This window comes from Chenopodium quinoa, unplaced genomic scaffold (assembly GCF_001683475.1).
Source record: "Chenopodium quinoa cultivar QQ74 unplaced genomic scaffold, ASM168347v1, whole genome shotgun sequence".
Lineage (NCBI taxonomy): Eukaryota > Viridiplantae > Streptophyta > Magnoliopsida > Caryophyllales > Amaranthaceae > Chenopodium > Chenopodium quinoa.
Window position 1 is genome coordinate 2,516,382 of NW_018744582.1, and position 19,651 is coordinate 2,536,032.

At 35.4% G+C, this 19,651-nt stretch overlaps 3 protein-coding genes across 4 annotated transcripts; all 3 read left to right on the forward strand.

Moving 5' to 3' along the window:
* Nucleotides 1-1,364: 1,364 nt before the first annotated feature.
* LOC110699337 lies at nucleotides 1,365-9,901 on the forward strand. Of its 2 annotated transcripts, XR_002506889.1 has the most exons (12): nucleotides 1,365-2,092; nucleotides 3,816-3,858; nucleotides 4,140-4,193; nucleotides 4,753-4,816; nucleotides 5,893-5,949; nucleotides 6,755-6,861; nucleotides 6,955-6,993; nucleotides 7,408-7,493; nucleotides 7,608-7,686; nucleotides 7,860-7,907; nucleotides 8,279-8,546; nucleotides 9,680-9,901. XR_002506889.1 is itself a non-coding variant. In XM_021876851.1 (11 exons), the coding sequence occupies exons 1-11, from the start codon at nucleotides 1,911-1,913 to the stop codon at nucleotides 8,357-8,359; spliced, it is 840 nt and encodes a 279-aa protein (XP_021732543.1). In that variant the 5' UTR covers nucleotides 1,365-1,910; the 3' UTR covers nucleotides 8,360-8,762. The 2 variants fall into 2 exon arrangements, 1 of the variants encoding a protein (XP_021732543.1); XM_021876851.1 differs by lacking the exon at nucleotides 9,680-9,901 and having other exon boundaries at nucleotides 8,279-8,762.
* A 943-nt stretch (nucleotides 9,902-10,844) lies between these two features.
* Nucleotides 10,845-13,788, forward strand: LOC110699338 (protein trichome birefringence-like 33). Its single transcript, XM_021876853.1, has 6 exons — nucleotides 10,845-11,438; nucleotides 11,543-11,786; nucleotides 12,347-12,521; nucleotides 12,613-12,812; nucleotides 12,914-13,072; nucleotides 13,167-13,788. The coding sequence occupies exons 1-6, from the start codon at nucleotides 11,222-11,224 to the stop codon at nucleotides 13,504-13,506; spliced, it is 1,335 nt and encodes a 444-aa protein (XP_021732545.1). The 5' UTR covers nucleotides 10,845-11,221; the 3' UTR covers nucleotides 13,507-13,788.
* Nucleotides 13,789-14,645: 857 nt separating this feature from the next.
* On the forward strand, nucleotides 14,646-17,860 carry LOC110699339 (protein trichome birefringence-like 33). Its single transcript, XM_021876854.1, has 6 exons — nucleotides 14,646-15,205; nucleotides 15,649-15,892; nucleotides 16,441-16,615; nucleotides 16,702-16,898; nucleotides 16,979-17,137; nucleotides 17,397-17,860. The coding sequence occupies exons 1-6, from the start codon at nucleotides 15,040-15,042 to the stop codon at nucleotides 17,737-17,739; spliced, it is 1,284 nt and encodes a 427-aa protein (XP_021732546.1). The 5' UTR covers nucleotides 14,646-15,039; the 3' UTR covers nucleotides 17,740-17,860.
* The last annotated feature ends 1,791 nt before the right edge of the window (nucleotides 17,861-19,651 follow it).

Here is a 19,651-nt window from a genome sequence, read left to right on the forward strand (position 1 = left end):
CCAAAAAGAATTTCCCAAAAAATTCGAGTAACTTTAAAATTTAAACCCTAAACCTGGTTAACTAGCGGAGCTTATTAAGGTATATGTCATTTTTTCAGGTTAACAATCATAAACATTTAAAAATAGAAAACATTACTTTCTCAGTTTCTCCCTCAACATATTGTTCTTTACTAACTTCAATATCAAAGATCTCAAAAACACCCTTAAAGGCAACTCGTTCAGTTATTAGTGTAAGTATCATCAAGATCACGAACTAATTTTAAAGTTTATCACTAGTAAGGTTATCAATACAAACTAAATTTGAACTACCATAAGTATCCCACTCTACTACAAGAGTACGTGATGAGCTACTATGCTATCTACCATTCAAGCATGTGAAATGGTAAAAAAAAATATCAAACAACAAATAAGATTGCTTATATAGTTATATCCCTACCTTTTAAAAAGTTTGAGATAACTCTTATGAATAGTGTTTGGACAATTATATTCTACCTTTAAAATATTTATTTACCCTCATTAATGTTAATTGCCTCTTTATTTAAACTTTTAAAAATAGTGTGCAGACATTTATAACCTTAAAAATATTTGTTTACATTTTTTCCTTATTAATACTACTCACTTACAACTAAAGTTGTGACATATTACCAAACCAAAAGAGATTTCCAAATATGGGTAATTACAGCGCTTGCATCACATACGTTAACTGCTCTAGTTAATATAAAACAATCACAATGGAGAGAAACCCAAAATGTTGTTGTCAATTACTCAAGTCATATGTTACTTTCTTACCATACTCACATGTAACCCAACCTTTGTGCAACAGTTGCCTCACCCATCTTCAACTCCTAAAGACAAACACCCCATTCTTCCTTATGCCACCTAATTGGAGCCTATGATAAGCATCCCTTATCATCTCTCACAATTGCACCCAGTCTTACATTGAAGCTAGTATGTTGACCAAATTTACGCCCATCAGAGACAAAGCAACGTTGCAGTTAAAGGGAAGCTTGAAATTACATGTTTGTTTAACACTTTTTTTCTTTGTTTACCATACTAGCATAACTTAGTTATTAGCACCATCTTTGATAAAACATTTTCATGAATAGACTTGTAATTACAAAACCAAATGGACCATGCCAAAAAACAATAACATTCTTAACTCTTTCCTATTTCATCTTACTCGCAAACCACAGCATTTTTGGCATGAATGACTAACAGAGAACCTTATGTCCTCATTAATCAATCTCAAAAACTGGTTGCTTATCCATACTTCTTGCGTCATAATATATTCAATTACAGAGCTAGTTAGACGCAAGGTGACGCCTAAAAAGCTCCTATTTCATTGCCATACTTCTTTTACAAGATTGTCAACTTGCCTCACAAAAAATTTTCAACTTTAGAGGAACACCAAGACCCCAAACACACACACACCAAGCTTTCCCTCTCGTCCTCGCTCAACCCTCTAGCCACACCACAAAAATGGCTAAACCTCCCTAGGAATATCTACATTCACACTATGTCCCCATCTATATCAAACAAGAGTAAATCATTATGCAGTACTTCATCTTCCTTTTTCACTCAGTCAATTCCTTATCCTTATCCCACCCTCTTATCCCTACCTTTTATTCCGAATGCCCTAAACGAAAATGAATTGTACCCTCATCCAAGGTCAATACGATTTTGTACATCAACGTTGTCCCACAAAACATTACCTTGAACACCCCAAGTTCAACCCCAAAAGTCCTGCCTTGATCGATCCTTACCAAGAAAACGAAGAGAAAGGAAGACCAACAATTTCCAGTTTTAAGAGGCGATAACTAATCGAACACCTTAAACATAAAAAACCCTCTAAAAACCATGAAACTTTTTATCTGGTATTTGTAATTACAATTTCAAAAATCTCCATAATCATGGGTTCTCATTATTCTTCAAAGCTCATTCTCTTTCTTGTTGCGATTTTGTTCCAAGTCAACTTCAACTCAGTCTTTGCTGGCACCTGCGAATATGGCACTCGTGAGCGCAACAAATTGTATAGCTACAGCTTAACTTCTGCGGTTAAGAATTTCCCACATGGTGTTCTCAGCGAAGATGGGTGAGTTTTTTTGATTGATTTATTTGAGCATTTGTTGATTTTTTATTCTGGGTTTTTGTTAATGTTGATTGATGATGAACTTTCACCATTTAGCTACATTTGGTATTTGGGGTTTCGTTTGATTGTCAGATTTTATGATTTTAATTGAATTCATTTGGGTTTTGTTTGGTTTTGTGTTTGGGATATGTTTGGATTTTGAAATTAGGTTGTTATTCATTCAATTGATCAGAAGGAATGTTTAGAGGTTAGGTTAGTATTGCGGTTACTTGATTTGCTTGTACAAGATTAAGTATGGGAACGCAATTCGCTAACTAGATTTGTAAATTCGGCCATAGTTACTACTTTCATGCATTAATTTGTTTTTCTTTCAGTTCGTAAGGATTAGCTAAACAAATAGCACTGGTTAGAAAGTTGATTTATCAATGTTTTTTGCTGGATTGTTTGTCTGAGTAGTGTTTGTGTAGGAGTAAGAGTCATAGGTTTTGCAGTTAAGGCATGGAGGAGCAGATGAATGATGGGGTGAATCGGGTGATTAGTTTCATTTTAACTACTTAGTCTATGTAAAAAAAATGTCACTCGATAATCATCAAGCATAATGAAAAGTAGTGCAATGAAAACAAAGCACACGAGCTACCATATATGTAGGGGACTCTCTACTTCTCTAGTGTAAAAGACCATGCAATCTTGTAAGGATCGATAAAACAAGTAGAAGAATGCTATATGTGCAACTAGTTGAAACACACCAAGAGGACAAGGAACATGTTTTAGGCTTCGTCCACAGAGGAAGAGTGCATTCTATTCACCTGATTTTCAATTTTTTTTGAACTTACTTGAACTTGTTAGGCTTTATTAGAACTTACTTTAGTTGTAAATTGAATTAGTTAGCCCTTATTATGGAGTAACACTTATCAAAACTTATATTTTTTTTGTACTTATTTTATCTAATCCTATTTTCCTTTATTATATCTAATCATATTTCCAGAACATATCCTATCAGAACTTATTAACCCTTATTTGTACATATCTTATCAGAACTTATAAACCCTCATTTGAACTTATCTTTCTTGAAATATCAAATATGTGAAAATAAGGTGAATAGAACAAAAGGCTTCATTTGTGGCCCCTTGATTGTGGAGTTGGGTTGATTGATTATTGATTTGCCACTTTTAAAGGCAGCATTAAAGGCTGCATATTTACGATTTTATTTGGTTTGGTTCAATGATTTTTGTTAAACTGCAATTGGTGAGGGTGCAATAATTTGTTTTGTTTTGTTTTGATGAAAGAGAAGGGAAGATCTACAAAGAAAACAAAGCAAAATGAAAAAAAGAACAGAGCCAATGAAACGATAAAGAAACTGAAAGAAAATTAAAAATACAATTAAGAAACTAAGCTGCCACAACCAGAACCTTTCTAGTCTATGCCACCCTACTAAGGTCCTCCTATAAAACATGGTGTTCTCGTAATGGTGGGCACATTATGAGGTTGCTATGTAGAATAAATTACTCATGATGGGCTGCATCAACACTGTTCTTGCAATTATGCAATTGTGTTTGTGCTTCCTGACAAAACTACTGTATCCTATAAGCGCTTTTCCATTAAACATGTGGACTTCAATAGATGTACTAATGCACGTGTTTCGCATCAAGTGGTCCAGTGTTTGACTATTATGCTCTGAATCAATCAAGTGTGTCTTTGACAAATTTTTTGTTCAATTTGTTTTCAGGTTTTACAAAGTAGCTGCAAATGATACAATTATCTGGTTTCAGGTTGGCTTAACCAGGTTACACTCTTTCAAATACAGTGGTGCTACTACCTTTTGGTATATTTTTTTGAAGAGGATGGATGCCTGAATGCTGATTGCATTTGAAATATAATTCTAACTTGAAGCAGTGACTTCACTAGCGTTGACTCCTTACTACTAAGTTATATCTTATACTTTGGATAAGACTAGGATTTAGAATATATATCTATTTGGCTATTTCAGTTACTTATCTGATAGAATTGTATTTTTTGCTGAGGTTTCTTTTTCCTTGTGTTTTTGCTGTAGCTTTGTGACGGAATGATCTTCAATCACGACCCTCCAAGATGTGTTGATTGTTGGGTAGGTTTTCCATTTTGTACATTTTAATTATTAAATTTATGTTCCTTATTTTGAACATCTATACTGGCATGCAAATATGCAATACTTGTTACTTGTCAGTCAAGGAGTGTGATTCTTTCCAAACTCCCCCAAGGGGGCATCTAGGCTGACTGCCTCTCTTCCTTGGGACCTCACCCAAGGTCTATAATAAGCTTGGGAGTTTGGATTTTCCTTGCTCCTTGTGAACAACAACAATAACAAAGCCTTAGTCCCAAAATGATGTGTTGGGTTATAAGCCTATAACCATGTTAAATTGACATAGACCTTTTTAGAAGATTCTATTAATAAAATGCCTTTTTAATATGTTTCACTTTCTGTTTTGCCATTCAATTCTGTAACATAAATTGTGGAAGTTGAAATTCTATGAATAAACAGCATGGACCCCCCCTCCCCCCTTTAAATTTTCTACGATACATATTTGCAGACCTCAATATATTTGAGATTGTTCTTCTCCTGCATGTGTAAATATTCTTCTATTATTTCTCAGTCTAATTTCAAGTCTTTCATTTTCATTTGGTAGGATTGTGGGGGGCCATCACGTTGTGGAATGGGTTGCAGTGCCCTTGTGGCTAAAAACACTGGAGGTGAGATATCTTTTGCAGAGTTCCTTTATCTTTTGCCTATTATAAATACTTTCTTCTCTATTTCAAGGTGTGGGGATGATTGGTAGCTGAGGGTTCTGATCTCACTTGTCAAACCTGCAAATAATAATGCCGTATTCTTCTTTAGCCTTTATAACCTGGCTATACGAAATTACAACGATCTTTTCCAATGGCTTCTTTGGCCTTAGTTCACCAGCTACAGTAGTATAGTCACAAATTTGTGAATCCATGGGACAATAGAAAAATCCTCTTGTTAACTATTTCAGAACTCTGTATATTGTCGTGTGACAATTGCCTCTGGTCAATATAAGGTCCTCATTGTGTTCACAGCAAGCCAGACCATAAAACAGATGTATTGATAAACTGTAGAAGTGTAGCAGTACTGTATTAGTGTGGAACTATCTTTTGCTGCATATATCTTCTTGTTTTTTCGGATCCTCTTCCGTATTCTGTGTTATTCAGTTACAGCCACTAAATAACTATGTTTGCTTCCTTCTGCTACAGTATCTTCAAACAATCCACTGTTTTTATGATGGTGCTTCCAGTCCCACATTCTTTAACTACCCCATCCCTCTGGCTTCTGACTCCACTTTTTATCTTCCTTGCTGATGTTCCTCATTTTATTGTACATTTACTGGCTAAATTCATGGCTCTTAATTTTCCTTCATGTGAAATGTGATAGTATTGATAACCCAGACAACGTTAGTAGTGGCCTGTGCCAGATGCTGCCGTGAGACTTTAAAAACTGCATGGTTAACTGTCAGTTGTCTAATTGCTAGATGAGGATTTTTCAAATAGTACAGAACACCATATATTGGCTCCATGGCCATCAGACATCAGTCAATCAAACAAAGAAAATGCCGTTGTATTATATCCTGAATGTGATTATAGTTTCATGTAATGTTGTATTTAAGCTGTTAGGATTCTCATTGGTAATGATTAAATCTTTGTAACGTCATGCTCTGTGTACAATAGTTTGTCATAGATTATATCTTTGCAACAATAGTTTTACAATAATTTGTCGAATTTTTTTTATGAACCAATCCATGTCTGTGCAGGATATCTCGCGTGCACAACTCTTGGTCGTGAAATGAACTTTGACATCAATCTTACAGGTAAAAGATTATATCTTGTCATTCTGCTTTCTCATTTCCGGAAATAAGTTTGTAAGGACCATATTTTCTTCATCTTAGTGCTTTTGCTGGGGCGAAGCTAACTTTTGGGAAAAGGTGGCCATGGTCCCTCCACAATTTTGAAGTTCTTTACACTTTCTCCATTTCAAATAGTTGCACCATTTTGACTTTATCGAAAGTATAAAAAAATGATTTATCAAAAGTATACATTGAGACTATCCAATAATATTTTACATTAGTATAATATTTGCTTTCATATATTAGTATAAACATATGGTCAAAGTAAGACAAGTAAATATCACCAAGTCGAAATGGTGTAATTATTTTGAAACAAAGATAGTACAACTTTTTTCATACTTCCATTACTTCGTATATAGCATGACTTATTAATAGTTTTGATAATATATGGAGTACGCAAATTTAACCAAATACATCATGAGTCCCAAGTCGTAATAGACTAATAGTGGTGAGTGGTGACTTATTTTTCAATTGTTCCATTCATCCAAATTTAGTTGTCACATGCTCACATCATTAGTTCAAATTACACTGGCATATAGTTACAATCAATTCTGGAAGGAGTGCCTCTTACAAACTTTTGGCTTCATTAACCTTACGGATGGGTTTCTCCTGGTGTATGTAGCTGAGGGAGATAGGCATTAATCTCTTCACAGTTATGACTGTTTTTGCACATTTACTATTCTGTTAAAGACTCTAGCACCCAATCTTGTAGAACTTGAAAGGCCTTTGACATTACTATTTACAATGTTCTATGTTGGTTGTTCACCAGATAGAAAGTCTCCAGACAAGGGTGTTACTATTACAATGTCAAGCATTACTGACGGAGTTAACTGTTCACTTTCAGTTTCTGTAATTTGCGACTCAAAGGGTGTTAAGGTAAGATTTCGTGACTTGGTTTTTACTGCATCTGATTATCACTAATTATGGTTGCTTGACTGTCGCTTTGCATGCTGTCTTCCTTGTTTGCAGGAGCCAGACACATTTGAAAAATTAGGTTCCTGTCATTATGTGAGTACACATGGACAATAATTTCTTATTCTGCAACGTTGTTTTTTAAATTATGTTTTATAATGATGATTTGCGAGAAAAAATTATGTGTATTGGGATGTATATAAGATGTTTAAAAATCTGTTCTCCCTACATCAGTATACTTCTCCCATAGCATACATACTTTAGTTTTGTTGTTGGATGTTGGATGCCCTTGATGTAAATCTCTACAGTCTACACTAGATACCTTTACACTTAATGTGCGGACCACTCTGGAGGAACAATTTAATTTATCATGGAAGAGTTGTATATGAGATTAGTGCACTTTCTAGGTTGATGATACTCTGTATTTCCCAGTTTTATCTTACATAGCTGATAGACGTTTACGGGTTCAGATGTATAATGCTATGGTTTATTATTATGTCTTTTTGACAGGCAACTGAGCTAAGACATCCCTCAGGCTGTCCCAAAATTGCAGTTCATGCGAGCGGATGGGGATGGTTTAGTTTCCTTTTGACAATGTAAGTAGGGAGACTGTGTATCTGCTTCAGAGGCTCTTCAGAATCATATATAAGCATGCTTTTACTTCTATGGATTTCCTTGTTTGACTTGTAGTCTTTCGATTTTGGTCTCAGATTGTTATGCAGTGTTGGAGCCTATCTGCTCATCGGTGGAGCCTATCGATATTTCACCCTTGGTATTCGTGGCTTAGATGTATGTCTGCTACTTGAACTTATTTCTTAATTTGGTTATGACATTCTACAATTTTATTGATGATTTTCTATGCTATTTGTTCCTAATTTGACATCTGTGTTAAAGTCCTTATTGCTGCTCCCTGATTCTGCTCCGTTATCTCTCTGGCTTATTTTAATGCCTTCTCTTTCCAGGTTATCCCTAACTTAGATTTTTGGATCAGCTTACCACATAGCATAAAGGTAAGCATCCTCCTATAACATTGTAACTTCTGCTTTCCATCTGTGTTATGTGACAAGTAAATTGTGAAAATTGTTTTGAACTTGCTTTGAGTCCAGTAAAATTTTATTTTGGGCTAGATTTGTTTTTGCTAGCATGATCTCGTATGTCCTGCAAGTTTTAAACACATTCCTATGTCCTAGTTGGTGCTCCCTTCCCCCTTCCTGATTATTTTTAACTATTTAGAAAATTGAAGTATAGCTGTATACATCTAGAGATTCTAGACCTCAAACCCCATCTGTATGGGATTTATTCTTGGATTTTGTTAGCTCTTTTGCTGTTGTGAACAGTCAATTTCTCACATCTTGTTACTATGTTCACCATCATATTGCAGAGTTTTTTCATGTCCTTGGTGCAAAGGTTTAGAGGACCTACTTATCATCACAGAAGCTCTTATTCTTCGGTTAACTTCTGAGCTCAAATCTCCTCTCAAGTGCTGTCTGGCAGATGGGATTGTCACCTTCTAGATGAATGATTGAAGATTGTGCATTTTAGAATACAGCAATTCCGCTTGTACAAGATGAACTTATCAAGTGAGGAATATAATTTTGTCGAAGACAATGATACATACTGTTGATAGTCACTATCTTGTTGTAGAGCAGGTAACAAATTTGTCTTCCTTACATAATCCAATTCAATTGTACAATATCAAGTGTTTTGATCAAATGCATTTTATTTCTATATTGTAGATTGTTCACTGATCAATTTTGTCCTGAAACACATTTATCCTTAAAAGTAATAATCATCTGATTTTTTTCGCCCCCCAAATAGTTACAGAGCAAGTCTCTGTGAGAATTGTTGATGGCTTCTGAACTATATTCTTCAGCATAAATCTTATACTTGGATCAATTTTACTGTATTCTAAGTTTGACAGTAAGTTTTATTATTATAAGAATTAAATTGAATTATGGTGAAGGGTTAATAAGGAACTTGGTTTTCATGTGGTTGGTTATTAAGTTAAAAAAACGAGCTGATGCCTGGTTGAATTGCGCTAAGCAGGCCAATGCTAAAGCAGTCTTAAAAATATGTATGGTTCGAAAAGTAGCCAATTTGCCCAATCAATTGGCTGAACCGTACTTGACCAATTGTAAGTTGGGCTTTGTTTTTCTTAGCCTATTTTTGCTGAGTTCGACTTATATATGCTGAAAACTTATTTATGCCGAAAATTTACTTAGTTGAGAAGAACACAACCTTATTAAAGATGTATTTGAACTAGACAATTTCTCCGCAAAGGGCAGTACATGTTTTTCTATAAGAAATTTCATTATAAGCTACAATGAAAGGCTAACTAGATTGTTGACAAAATCGAATCTCAACATTTGTTGGTTGGCTTTTACAAGAAGTGGCTAGAGTACATTTTCAGCAACTATTGAACCCTTTTATCTTTTGTATCTAGTCTAGGAATAAAAGGGACAACCATTGTATGATGAGATCATCTATAGGTCTTTATTGCCTTCAATGAGTTTTGCTTACACTACTAATCTACAATCATGTTGTAGTCGCTTAGAGTTGAAGGTTAACTCAAGAAGACATGAGTAGCCGGGGTTTACACTAAAACTAAATGCCCCGCAACACTTTTCTTCATACGAAAATTTGAAATAAGTATTCTGATTAGAAGTATTTTGTATCTTTGTATAAGTTAAGTTATAACGTACGCGCTAAAACATAGCTTGATGAGCTTTTTTTAAGAGACGGTTAAAGTAATTCATAATGATAACATATCAATCTTTTGTAGGTAATTCGTGTAATTTATATATGCTAGCTGCTTGGAGGGAGAATCGATCCAAATTGCTTCGCTTGATAAGGCTAAAATGCTTACCTTACAAAGTACTTGTATATAGTTGTAATGATGTTACCTATCTTGTCTTTACATTCTTAGTTACATTAACCTTGTCTTTATATTCTCATATTTGATGCTCATCACCTGCTCCATGTTATTTCTTTTAATGTAATTTGGGTGTTGTAAGTAGCTGGTGCAATATTTCTACGTTAATAAAGATTAATAAAGCAAGAAAAGTAATTAATAAAAAAACAAAGAAATTAAAGCCAGACAAATACAAATGATAGAAGTCGAAATCTCAACCGAAAGAGACTTAAAACTTTACCTAATTTCAAACTAAAATGGAAGCTAAGCTATCCAAATAAATTTAATTTATTTTAAGGTACATACCCAATTATTTAAATTCATATAATCATATAATTTGCCCTTTTTTTTTTTTTTTTTTTTAATAAAATTCTTCCCTTAAAAGCCACGCAATATTATTAATATAGGAACATCATTTTACTAACTTTATTTATTAAGGTAAGTTGCACAATCTAATGATCAATACAAGTATATATCTTAGGGTTCAAGGAATCAAACTTTTTGCTGTAAATATTTGAGAATGGATTGATTGCAGCCTGTATAGGGTCTGTCTTGCTCTCTAGTACTTTTATTGTACATACCTCCGGTAAAAAGCACTTTATGAGTTTATTTTGTTATCCATTTCTTAAGTTACCTATAATTTTTTTGAAAGTAATAATTTATACTACTATTGCAACGATACATCAAGTGGTGTTGTTGTATTTTAAGGGCTTGAACGAGTTGAACCCGGTACATATCGGAGTAAATCAACTATCTACTATGGAGTAAAACAATAACAAATAATTGAAATAAGTTTACATTAGTTTAGTTTAAGGCTATATATTTTATTTAATTAAAAATCATAATCCTACATATACATAGTAGTATACAAGTATATATTTATAGGACGTTTTCACTCTTAACATTGTAGTATAATTTAATTAAGATGTTTTTTCTAAAAAATAATGCTAATCTCTGCTCCATGTTATATAAGTGACCTCTTAGTCAACCCATTGACCACTACAAATAGAAACAATATAAATTTATTATGGATCGGGTACTGTTTTGTGGGTAGAGAGAATTACAACTTGCAAGAGTAATGACGTAGACAAAATTCGATTCCAACTCTTTATTCTATTCCTAAATAGTAGTCACTTAAGTTTTTTTTTTTTTTTTTTTTGACAAGTATTACTAAATTAAGATAGCTAACATCCATTATAATATGTGATTTAAAAATCGAATCTAAAAATTCCTAAATTTTATAATGATCCACCTAAATGAAATATAAAAATCAAATCATTTCCACTCTTTCCAAATCCTATATAATCCTCATTATAACCAACTCCCTCCTTCTCCACAATCCAACCCACCCAACATAAATAAAAAAAAAAATAAAAAAAAAACTCTCAAAATTCCAAAAAAAAGAAAAAAAAAATGAAGGCACCTCTAACATCATCAATGGCGATGAATCAAATGGTGAGAAAAGCTCGAATATCAACACCATTCATCTTCACTCTTCTCGCTTTCATCATCTTCGTTGTCATTTTGTACGGTCAAGATTTCGCCTGCACTTTCTCAAGTTTTGATGATCATCAACACTTGCAAACACTCGATAATTCCTTTCACAACTCCAAACTTCATCCCAGCTTCGGTTAGTCGTCTCTTATTCTCTCTCCTTTGACTAAACCCTTTTCTTTCTTTGACCCTCATCCTCTGTTTTTCTTGTAATAATGTTTTTTTTTGGGGTTGTGGCAGTGGAGAGGAAGGAGAAGAAGAATAAGGGGAAGAGAAAGAAAAGGCTGCCGTTCGCGGTGGGGAAGACAGCGGAGGGTTGTGATATATTCGACGGCGAATGGGTGAAAGACACGGTGGATAAGCCAATGTACGAGGAATGGGAGTGTCCGTACATTCAACCTCAGTTGACATGTCAGGAACATGGTCGTCCTGATAGAGGGTATCAGAATTGGCGTTGGCAGCCTCGCCGTTGTGATCTTCCTAAGTAAGTCGTCTTGTTTTGTTAGGTGTGATTTTATCGATTAAGTTAGTTGACATTTACGTTACAACTCTTACAAGGTGATAGTGTGATACACATACAACATGCAATTTATGTTACGAGTAGTATTTTATGGATAGTCATGGAGTAGTTGACATTTTTGTTACAAGGTGGTTACATGAATTTTGAGGTACAAGTTATATATTTAGATTAATTAACAAGAGCTTAATAAGAGAAGACCCTATATAATATGAAAATACTTGAACTTCTGAATAGTGTCCTCTGGCAAGTTAATGGGGGAATTGCATTTGCTTGCATGATGCACCATTCATGCATCTATAATGTATAATCCACTATTTTGTAAAAATAATTTCACTTCGGCAAAAATAAGATGAAGAGAACATAGCCTAATTACAATAAGATTTTTCGACTGTTTAAGAGGGGGAAGGGAAGGCTGTTAAGTGTGATGCATACCACCAATGTAGTTATTATGCAACGTTAATTTCCAGATCAAGCCTATTATTGATTTGCATATGGGAGTACTAAACAAAGGCATAAACATGCAGATTCAATGCAACCTTAATGCTGGAGACTCTTCGAGGCAAGAGAATGCTGTTTGTTGGCGATTCCTTAAACCGGGGTCAGTACATTTCCATGATCTGTCTTCTGCATAGACTTGTACCTGAAGAAGGCAAAGTGATGGAGAACTCTAACTCTTCGTTGACAGTCTTCAGATTAAAGGTCAGAGAACAGTGCAATCTGCATCAATTTAATTTTATGCCAGATTAATCAAACATGCGCTTCAGCTTTCTATATATCATTATAACTTCAGGATTACAATGCGACCATTGAATTCTACTGGGCGCCCTTCCTGCTTGAGTCAAACTCCGATGATGCTGTTGTACACAGAATACAAGACAGAATAGTTCGCAAGGGATCTATAGATACACATGGGAAACACTGGAAAGGAGCTGATATTGTGGTGTTTAACACATACCTCTGGTGGATGACAGGTCTTCAGTTCAAGATCTTGTAATGTCCTCGAACCCTTTAGGGAGCTCAGGCTCAGTTTGAGAGCAGTATTTCTGTCATCCAATCTTTTTTTCTGACTAAACTTGTTTATTTGCCTTCAGAAAAGGGTCTTTCAAAGACGAGGTGCAGGAAATTGAAGAGCCCTCTACTGAGGATGCTTATCGATTGGGAATGAAGAGCATGTTGAAATGGGTTGAGAGAAACATGGACCCAAAGAAAACTAGGGTCTTCTTCACAAGCATGTCACCTACTCATGCAAAGTAAGTAAATGAAGACAGGGGTTACCTGGGAAACGAACTCAGTTTATAGCTTTAATTTCGAAATGAGATATAATGTCTTGTTCATTTATTGCAGGAGCATAGATTGGGGAGGTGAGGAAGGTGGCAACTGTTATAATGAAACGACTTTGATAGAGGATCCTGAATACTGGGGTTCAGATTCTCGTAAAAGCATAATGAAAGTAATTGGAGAAGAGTTCAGCAAATCTAAGGCGCCTATTACATTCCTCAACATCACACAACTATCCAGCTACCGGAAGGATGCACACACTCAAATTTACAAAAAGCAGTGGAACCCTCTGACTCCAGAGCAGAAAGCAGACCCTAAGAGCTATGCAGATTGTGTGCACTGGTGTCTGCCAGGATTACAAGATACTTGGAATGAACTACTATTTGCAAAACTATTCTATCCTTAGCACAAGAGGCTGGTTCAATTCTAGAGCTTCTATGATTACTATCTGAGGTTTGTTCATGGATGAAAGCATCCTGATACCTAACTTGCCAAGGGCAACAATTTTGGAAAGAAGATGAATCAAGGAATTAAGAATGACAAAGTTTTGTGTACAAATTAAGTTGAAAATGATTGTAAGTAATATAAGCGATTCGAATGGGATTAATTTTTGTACATGAACAATCATGTAATGCAGAGAATTATACAGAAATGAAATTTCTGGAAAAATTTCCAGGTTAATGTTCCATGCTCTATAATAGATCTCCCTGAGTCGCCTTTTAATGTAAGAATCATCCAGAAAAAACAGAGTAGTTATAATACAGCAGATACTGGTTCAGTAAACTAAAATTAAACTTAATATAATCCATAATTTGACATCTTTCATTTAGCCGGGAAAGGAATTAGTACATAGTTGTATGCTCATTAGTCATTACTATTTATAAGAAAATAATCTATTCTATAACAACCTATTGCAAAATAAGCATTAATAAAAAGTCACAAAATTTTGATCAAGTAGCATTAGTGCTTTACATTCTATGATATAAGCACAGAAAGTACTGCACTAAAAGTTCAGAAACTTAAAGGATTGCAGGGCATAAATCTATAACCCCAGCTCAAGAATTCTTGCATGAAGAGGAAAATATCAGATAAAATGTAAGTTTACATAATGGTGGGGAGCTACATTGTCGCAGATCTAGAGGTTTTCATATGAAATTGCGGTAGACCTGTATGAAGATCAATCTGGCCATGGTTTTACATAGAAATGCAAAGGAAGCACTACGTTCTAACAACACTACAGAATAACAAAAATTGATAACCAGACACTCGGAATGTCTTGCATCATTTAAGATGAAAAATGCACATCAGCACATGAAATATACTGGTAGCTTTGGTATTACTTTACTCGATTCTTATTAACAAAGTAACATATCCAACTAATAAAGTAAGGAGTCAACAACTTATCAGAGACACTGGCTAGTAACCTGTCCATTATTGTGTTAAAACTAAGTGATTAATCAACTAACATGGAAATGCATTTTATGACGCTGAAACCAATCAACTACAAGCAGTACAAAATTTGTTAATTTCTCTAAAGATTGTGATCTGAAGTTTTTTTAATCGTCATCTACTAATAAGATGCTTTAGTTGTCATATGAACCATGGTTTTCAATAAAAAAAATTCATTAAAATATTCTCGTTGCAGTTTGAAAAGAAAATGTAATTCGTATCATATTTTACAGAAATGTAATCAGGATATGAAACAGAAACAAATAAAAAATTTTCAGATATGCAAACTGTCGTAGCTATCCATAAGTAAAGGATAAACATGTGTCAAACAACAATTTTTTTGAAGCAATCAGTCAACCATCAATAAAAAGGGACTACGTACCTTGTATATCTATGCAACTTCCCTCTTTTAGATTTTCTCCCTCCAAAACCCAAAAGACCACATTTAGAAAAGCCAGAGGGGAGAAAAGTTCTCCCGTCTTCTTTTCTGATGAATTTGACCGTGAGAGAAACCCGACTACCTCCATTGGTCTTCACCCTCCTTGCCTTCATCAGCTTTGTGGCCATACTGTACAGCTATGATTTCCCTTGGGCCTTTACGCCTTTTCATCATCAACAGCGATTTCCAGCACTCAATGACCCCCCTCCCTCTCTTGGTTAGTACTTAGTAGTCCCTCTTATCACAAAATATAGTCCTTATTAGAGTTTTTGGTCTGGTTTTATATGTAATATATCGTGGTCTTAATTCTTCATCAGTAAAGATGTTAAAATGATCTTGAAATCATTATCTTCCCATGGGGATTTTCCGTAAGTTCTGCTAAGCACTATGTCTCACTAATACATTGTTTCAAAGCTAAACATGATACTATGGTCTTTGTTTCCTTCTTTGATTCGTTTTAAAAGTACCTAGGGTAATCATAATGAAACCAAATAAAACAAAGGGGGGCAATTGTAGCACTCCTTTTTTTTTTTTCAGAAACAGAGTAAAAGATCAAATCATAATGATGGTCCTAGGCAACATTAGATCCACACACTGATATATACAACTATTTTTTTCCCTGTTTTTGCACTTGTGAGAGATTTTGTTCGGTTATTGTAGTTGAGTTGAAGCATAAAAAGAGCGAGAAAAGGAAAGAGACGACCCTTCCATTTGCAGTAGGGAAGACACCAAAAGATTTTGATATATTCAGTGGGAGGTGGGTATGGAACGAGGAGAAGCAGTCTACGTATGAGGAGTCAGAGTGCCCCTATATTCTGCCACAGTTGACATGCCAAGAACATGGACGCCCTGACAAGGACTACCTGTTCTGGCACTGGCAACCTCATGGCTGCAATTTACCAAAGTGAGTAACTATTATCCAATGATTTCCTAGATGATAGTTCTGATGTAAGGTCTCTATCATCTTAAAATGCCAAAAATGCTGATTCTGTTTGTCCTGAATATTGTCAAATATCAGGAGCATTCTATTGATATAATGATACTTTGATTCAAAGGTTGTCAATGTAATGAAATACAATACGATGCTTATTATCATACATGATACAGAAAATTTGTTGAAACAAAGAGAAATATATGAAGTATAAATTTGCATGTTTACACAAACTCAAATGCAGAACGTAGAATCGTAGATGAAGTATGTTGATGTTACACATGAGGAATTAAATTGTGCAGTGCTTTCAATGACACATATGTCTCACATCAATCATGTGCACATTGCCACATTGTAATCTTTTAGTAAGTTGAACTATATTTTGAAAGCATACCTAAATAAAAATCTTTTCACACCTGAGAGAGCAGAGAAATGGTGTTGTCAAATCAATGTGCATACATTGAAGTTTTGTTTTCAGTTAAGTTTTTGTTGGTTTGCACATACTAAATGAAACCTTACAGATTTAATGCAACCTTAATGTTGGAGGCTCTCCAGGGAAAGAGAATGCTATTTGTTGGCGATTCCTTAAGCCGAGGTCAGTTTATATCCATGGTCTGCCTTCTTCACGGCATGGTACCTGAAAATGGCAAGTCCATGAAAAGCTCTTATGATTCATTATCAGTCTTCAAATTAAAGGTACAACAATATATAAATTTCATAATATAATATCATGTTGAAAACACGTTGAGCTTCTGAAAGACATACAACGCCTTTTCCTTCAGGACTACAATGCAACCATCGAGTTCTACTGGGCTCCCTTATTGCTTGAGTCAAACGGAGATGGTGTTGGTAATGACAACGTAACAGAGAGGATTATACGCAAATCTATGGATAAGCATGGGAAATTCTGGGAAGGAGCAGATGTAGTGGTATTCGGCACATACATCTGGTGGATGACCAGCCTCAAGTTGAAGATCTTGTACTGTCCTTAACTCTTAGCTACTGGGCACTTATTTTCTCTACCGTATTCCATTTTTTTATCAACTCATTTCTTTTCAGGAAAGGGTCTTTCACGGATGAGGTGCAAGAGTTCGAAATTCTTCAAACAGAGGATGCTTACCGGATGGGTATACAGAGCATGTTGGAATGGGCTGAGAGAAACATGGACCCAAAGAAGACCAGAGTTTTCTTCACTGGCATGTCTCCGAGTCACACAAGGTATGTATGCTTGGCCTATAATTCACTAGAATTCACCTGAACATGTGTAATCATTAACTAGAATTCACTGCAAGCAATTTCGAGCCTAATGTGTGTCCGACAATCAACCCAACAAGACCACCATCATGAATCCCACCAATGATAGGGTCTATGGTGGTCCCAAGCCAACTAAGTCTAGCAGGAAGAATGTATTCAAAATACCTACAGATATTATTTTTGGTTAGGAATTGGGGTATTGATGTTAGATTTCTAAAATCAGGAGTATACAATGGGGAGGTGAACCAGACGGCAACTGTTACAACGAAACAACTCCAATAAAGGATCCTGAGTATAGCTGGGCTTTAAATTCCCATGAAAGCATAATGAACATTATTGATGAAGAATTCAGCAGAACTAGAGTACCCATATCATTTCTCAACATTACCCAGCTTTCAAGTTATCGGAAGGATATGCACACACAAATTTACAAGCAGCAGTGGAGCCCCCCAACCCCAGAGCAGTTAGCAAACCCCAAGAGCTATGCGGATTGTGTGCATTGGTGTTTGCCAGGCCTACAAGATACTTGGAACGAACTTCTCTTTGCAAAAATTTTCTACCCTTAAGCAAGAGCCAAAAAGATTTATAATTCACTTTTTGTAAATGCACTAGACAAGAGTTGTTCCTAGATGAAAGCCAAAGTCATAAATACCGGAGGATGTAATAAGAATGAAGTTTTTGTATAGAGATTACTATGAGCATACTTATGAAAGGAACACACGGAATTATTTTGTATATAAACAATCATTTGATGTAAAGAACTGCATAAACATTGGAATACGGAGTAATAGACATACTTTTTATCAGTCTGAATGGTCCTTCTATAATGAAATAAAAAGGCAGCAGACAATACAAGGCCAGGATCAAAGAGGGTGATTAGCAGCAACAACCCTAAACAGTATTCATAAAGTTTGGTGACTCAAGAAATTTGCTACCTCTTCAGGTGCATTTTTCCACTTCAGTGTTCAGGCTTCAATGGCCTGAACTCTAGCAAAATTACTACGAAGTATATTTTTGTTGATATAAAATGTCAACCATCCACAGCCAACTGTCAGATACCAACAGTATACTTCTTCTATGCCTACACAGATGGAAGAGGGAAGCCATGTAACTGATCAAGCAACTAACCAGAAGATCCATCTAAATTCATGAGAAAAAGTGATGTATTTCTAGTGCTGGTATAAAATAAAAAATCGCATAGATAACATCAAACACTTATAACAGAACTTGTCAACATAATTCTTCACTTATGATCTTCTACTACTAGCTTTTTGCTTTGTACATTGAAATATAAAACACAAAATGCACACCAAATCAAACTATATCTTTAAAGGGCTGATTAGACCAAAGGCATACTACATGTATACTACTCAGTTAGTCAGTTACTATTCAAGTGGTTAACTTTACACTACTTCGACCGCATTTATTGATTTATATGGGAATTATAAGAAGAAACATTATCATGTAAGATCTGGTTGTATTCAATTCTATATGTACTTTCAAAATACAGTACAACTTTTTCATACTTTTTTACTGATATAAAACTGAAGATATCAATGGTAAAACATGTGCATTGAAAACAACATAAATTACAAGTGAGTAGAACTCAACAAACCGGCGGGAGTATGACATACGATTAGATGACACACCCTTTAAAGATTACTTCCATTATTCAACTTAGTATACAGTCCGAGCAACATGACACTCCAAAACCTACTTCCCCTTGTCATACTCATTGAGTACCTCAAACAACCCTCAGATGAATTACAAACACCATTAAAAAACATTATACTGCCTTTTTCTCCAATCAATACAACGCCATCGATTACGTTCACCTAAAGAATTATATGCTATAACTACCCCATGAATTACATGATGTTGGAAATTTGCTAATCCTTGTAATGCAAATCGGAGTGTTGTTAAGTGAGTGTGGTCACCTTGGTGCCGATGTGTGCAAGGAGCTAGCGAGAAAGAGATGTAGCACGCAAGATTAGTGAGCCACGAAAGGCCGAGCTAGCAAGGGAGCTAGAGCTTGCTGCTAGCAAGGGAGCTAGAGCTTGCTGCTAGCAAAGGCTTGCAGCAGGTCCAAGCTATAGCTCGCATGGGAGAGAGCTAGAGCTCGCTGCCCAGAAAGCCTATGGCAGGGCCGAGCGAGAGCTCTCATGCGAGAGAGCTATAGCTCGGTTGTGGGTTTGGGCTTTGCGTGGAAAGCTTGCCTTGCTTTGTTTCTTTTTCTTTCTTCTCCTATAAATACTACTCCTTAACTCTTATTTCATACATACGTTATTTTCGTTATTGAAAACCAAAACAAACGAACATAAACGTACCCTTTGAGATTTGAACAGTTCTTGAGTAATTCCACTCTTCAGGTTCGGATACACGAATTACGGAGAGAGTTGTGTTAACATTGGGGGGCGTGCGTCATCAGGAAACTTGTACCGGTGGTGGCATATTTCGCTTCTAATGCAGTAGATTCTA

Excerpts from the sequence above, each read along its gene's own strand:
- LOC110699337 (XM_021876851.1), top strand. The coding sequence starts at position 1,911 with ATGGGTTCTCATTATTCTTCAAAGCTCATTCTCTTTCTTGTTGCGATT. Across the intron at positions 6,862-6,954 it reads GCGACTCAAAGGGTGTTAAG|GAGCCAGACACATTTGAAAA; the intron begins GTAAGATTTCGT and ends CCTTGTTTGCAG. Across the intron at positions 7,494-7,607 it reads TTTAGTTTCCTTTTGACAAT|ATTGTTATGCAGTGTTGGAG; the intron begins GTAAGTAGGGAG and ends TTTTGGTCTCAG.
- LOC110699338 (XM_021876853.1), top strand. The coding sequence starts at position 11,222 with ATGAAGGCACCTCTAACATCATCAATGGCGATGAATCAAATGGTGAGA. Across the intron at positions 11,439-11,542 it reads CAAACTTCATCCCAGCTTCG|TGGAGAGGAAGGAGAAGAAG; the intron begins GTTAGTCGTCTC and ends GGGTTGTGGCAG. Across the intron at positions 13,073-13,166 it reads ATGTCACCTACTCATGCAAA|GAGCATAGATTGGGGAGGTG; the intron begins GTAAGTAAATGA and ends CATTTATTGCAG.
- LOC110699339 (XM_021876854.1), top strand. The coding sequence starts at position 15,040 with ATGAATTTGACCGTGAGAGAAACCCGACTACCTCCATTGGTCTTCACC. Across the intron at positions 16,616-16,701 it reads TATCAGTCTTCAAATTAAAG|GACTACAATGCAACCATCGA; the intron begins GTACAACAATAT and ends CTTTTCCTTCAG. Across the intron at positions 16,899-16,978 it reads AGCCTCAAGTTGAAGATCTT|GAAAGGGTCTTTCACGGATG; the intron begins GTACTGTCCTTA and ends ATTTCTTTTCAG.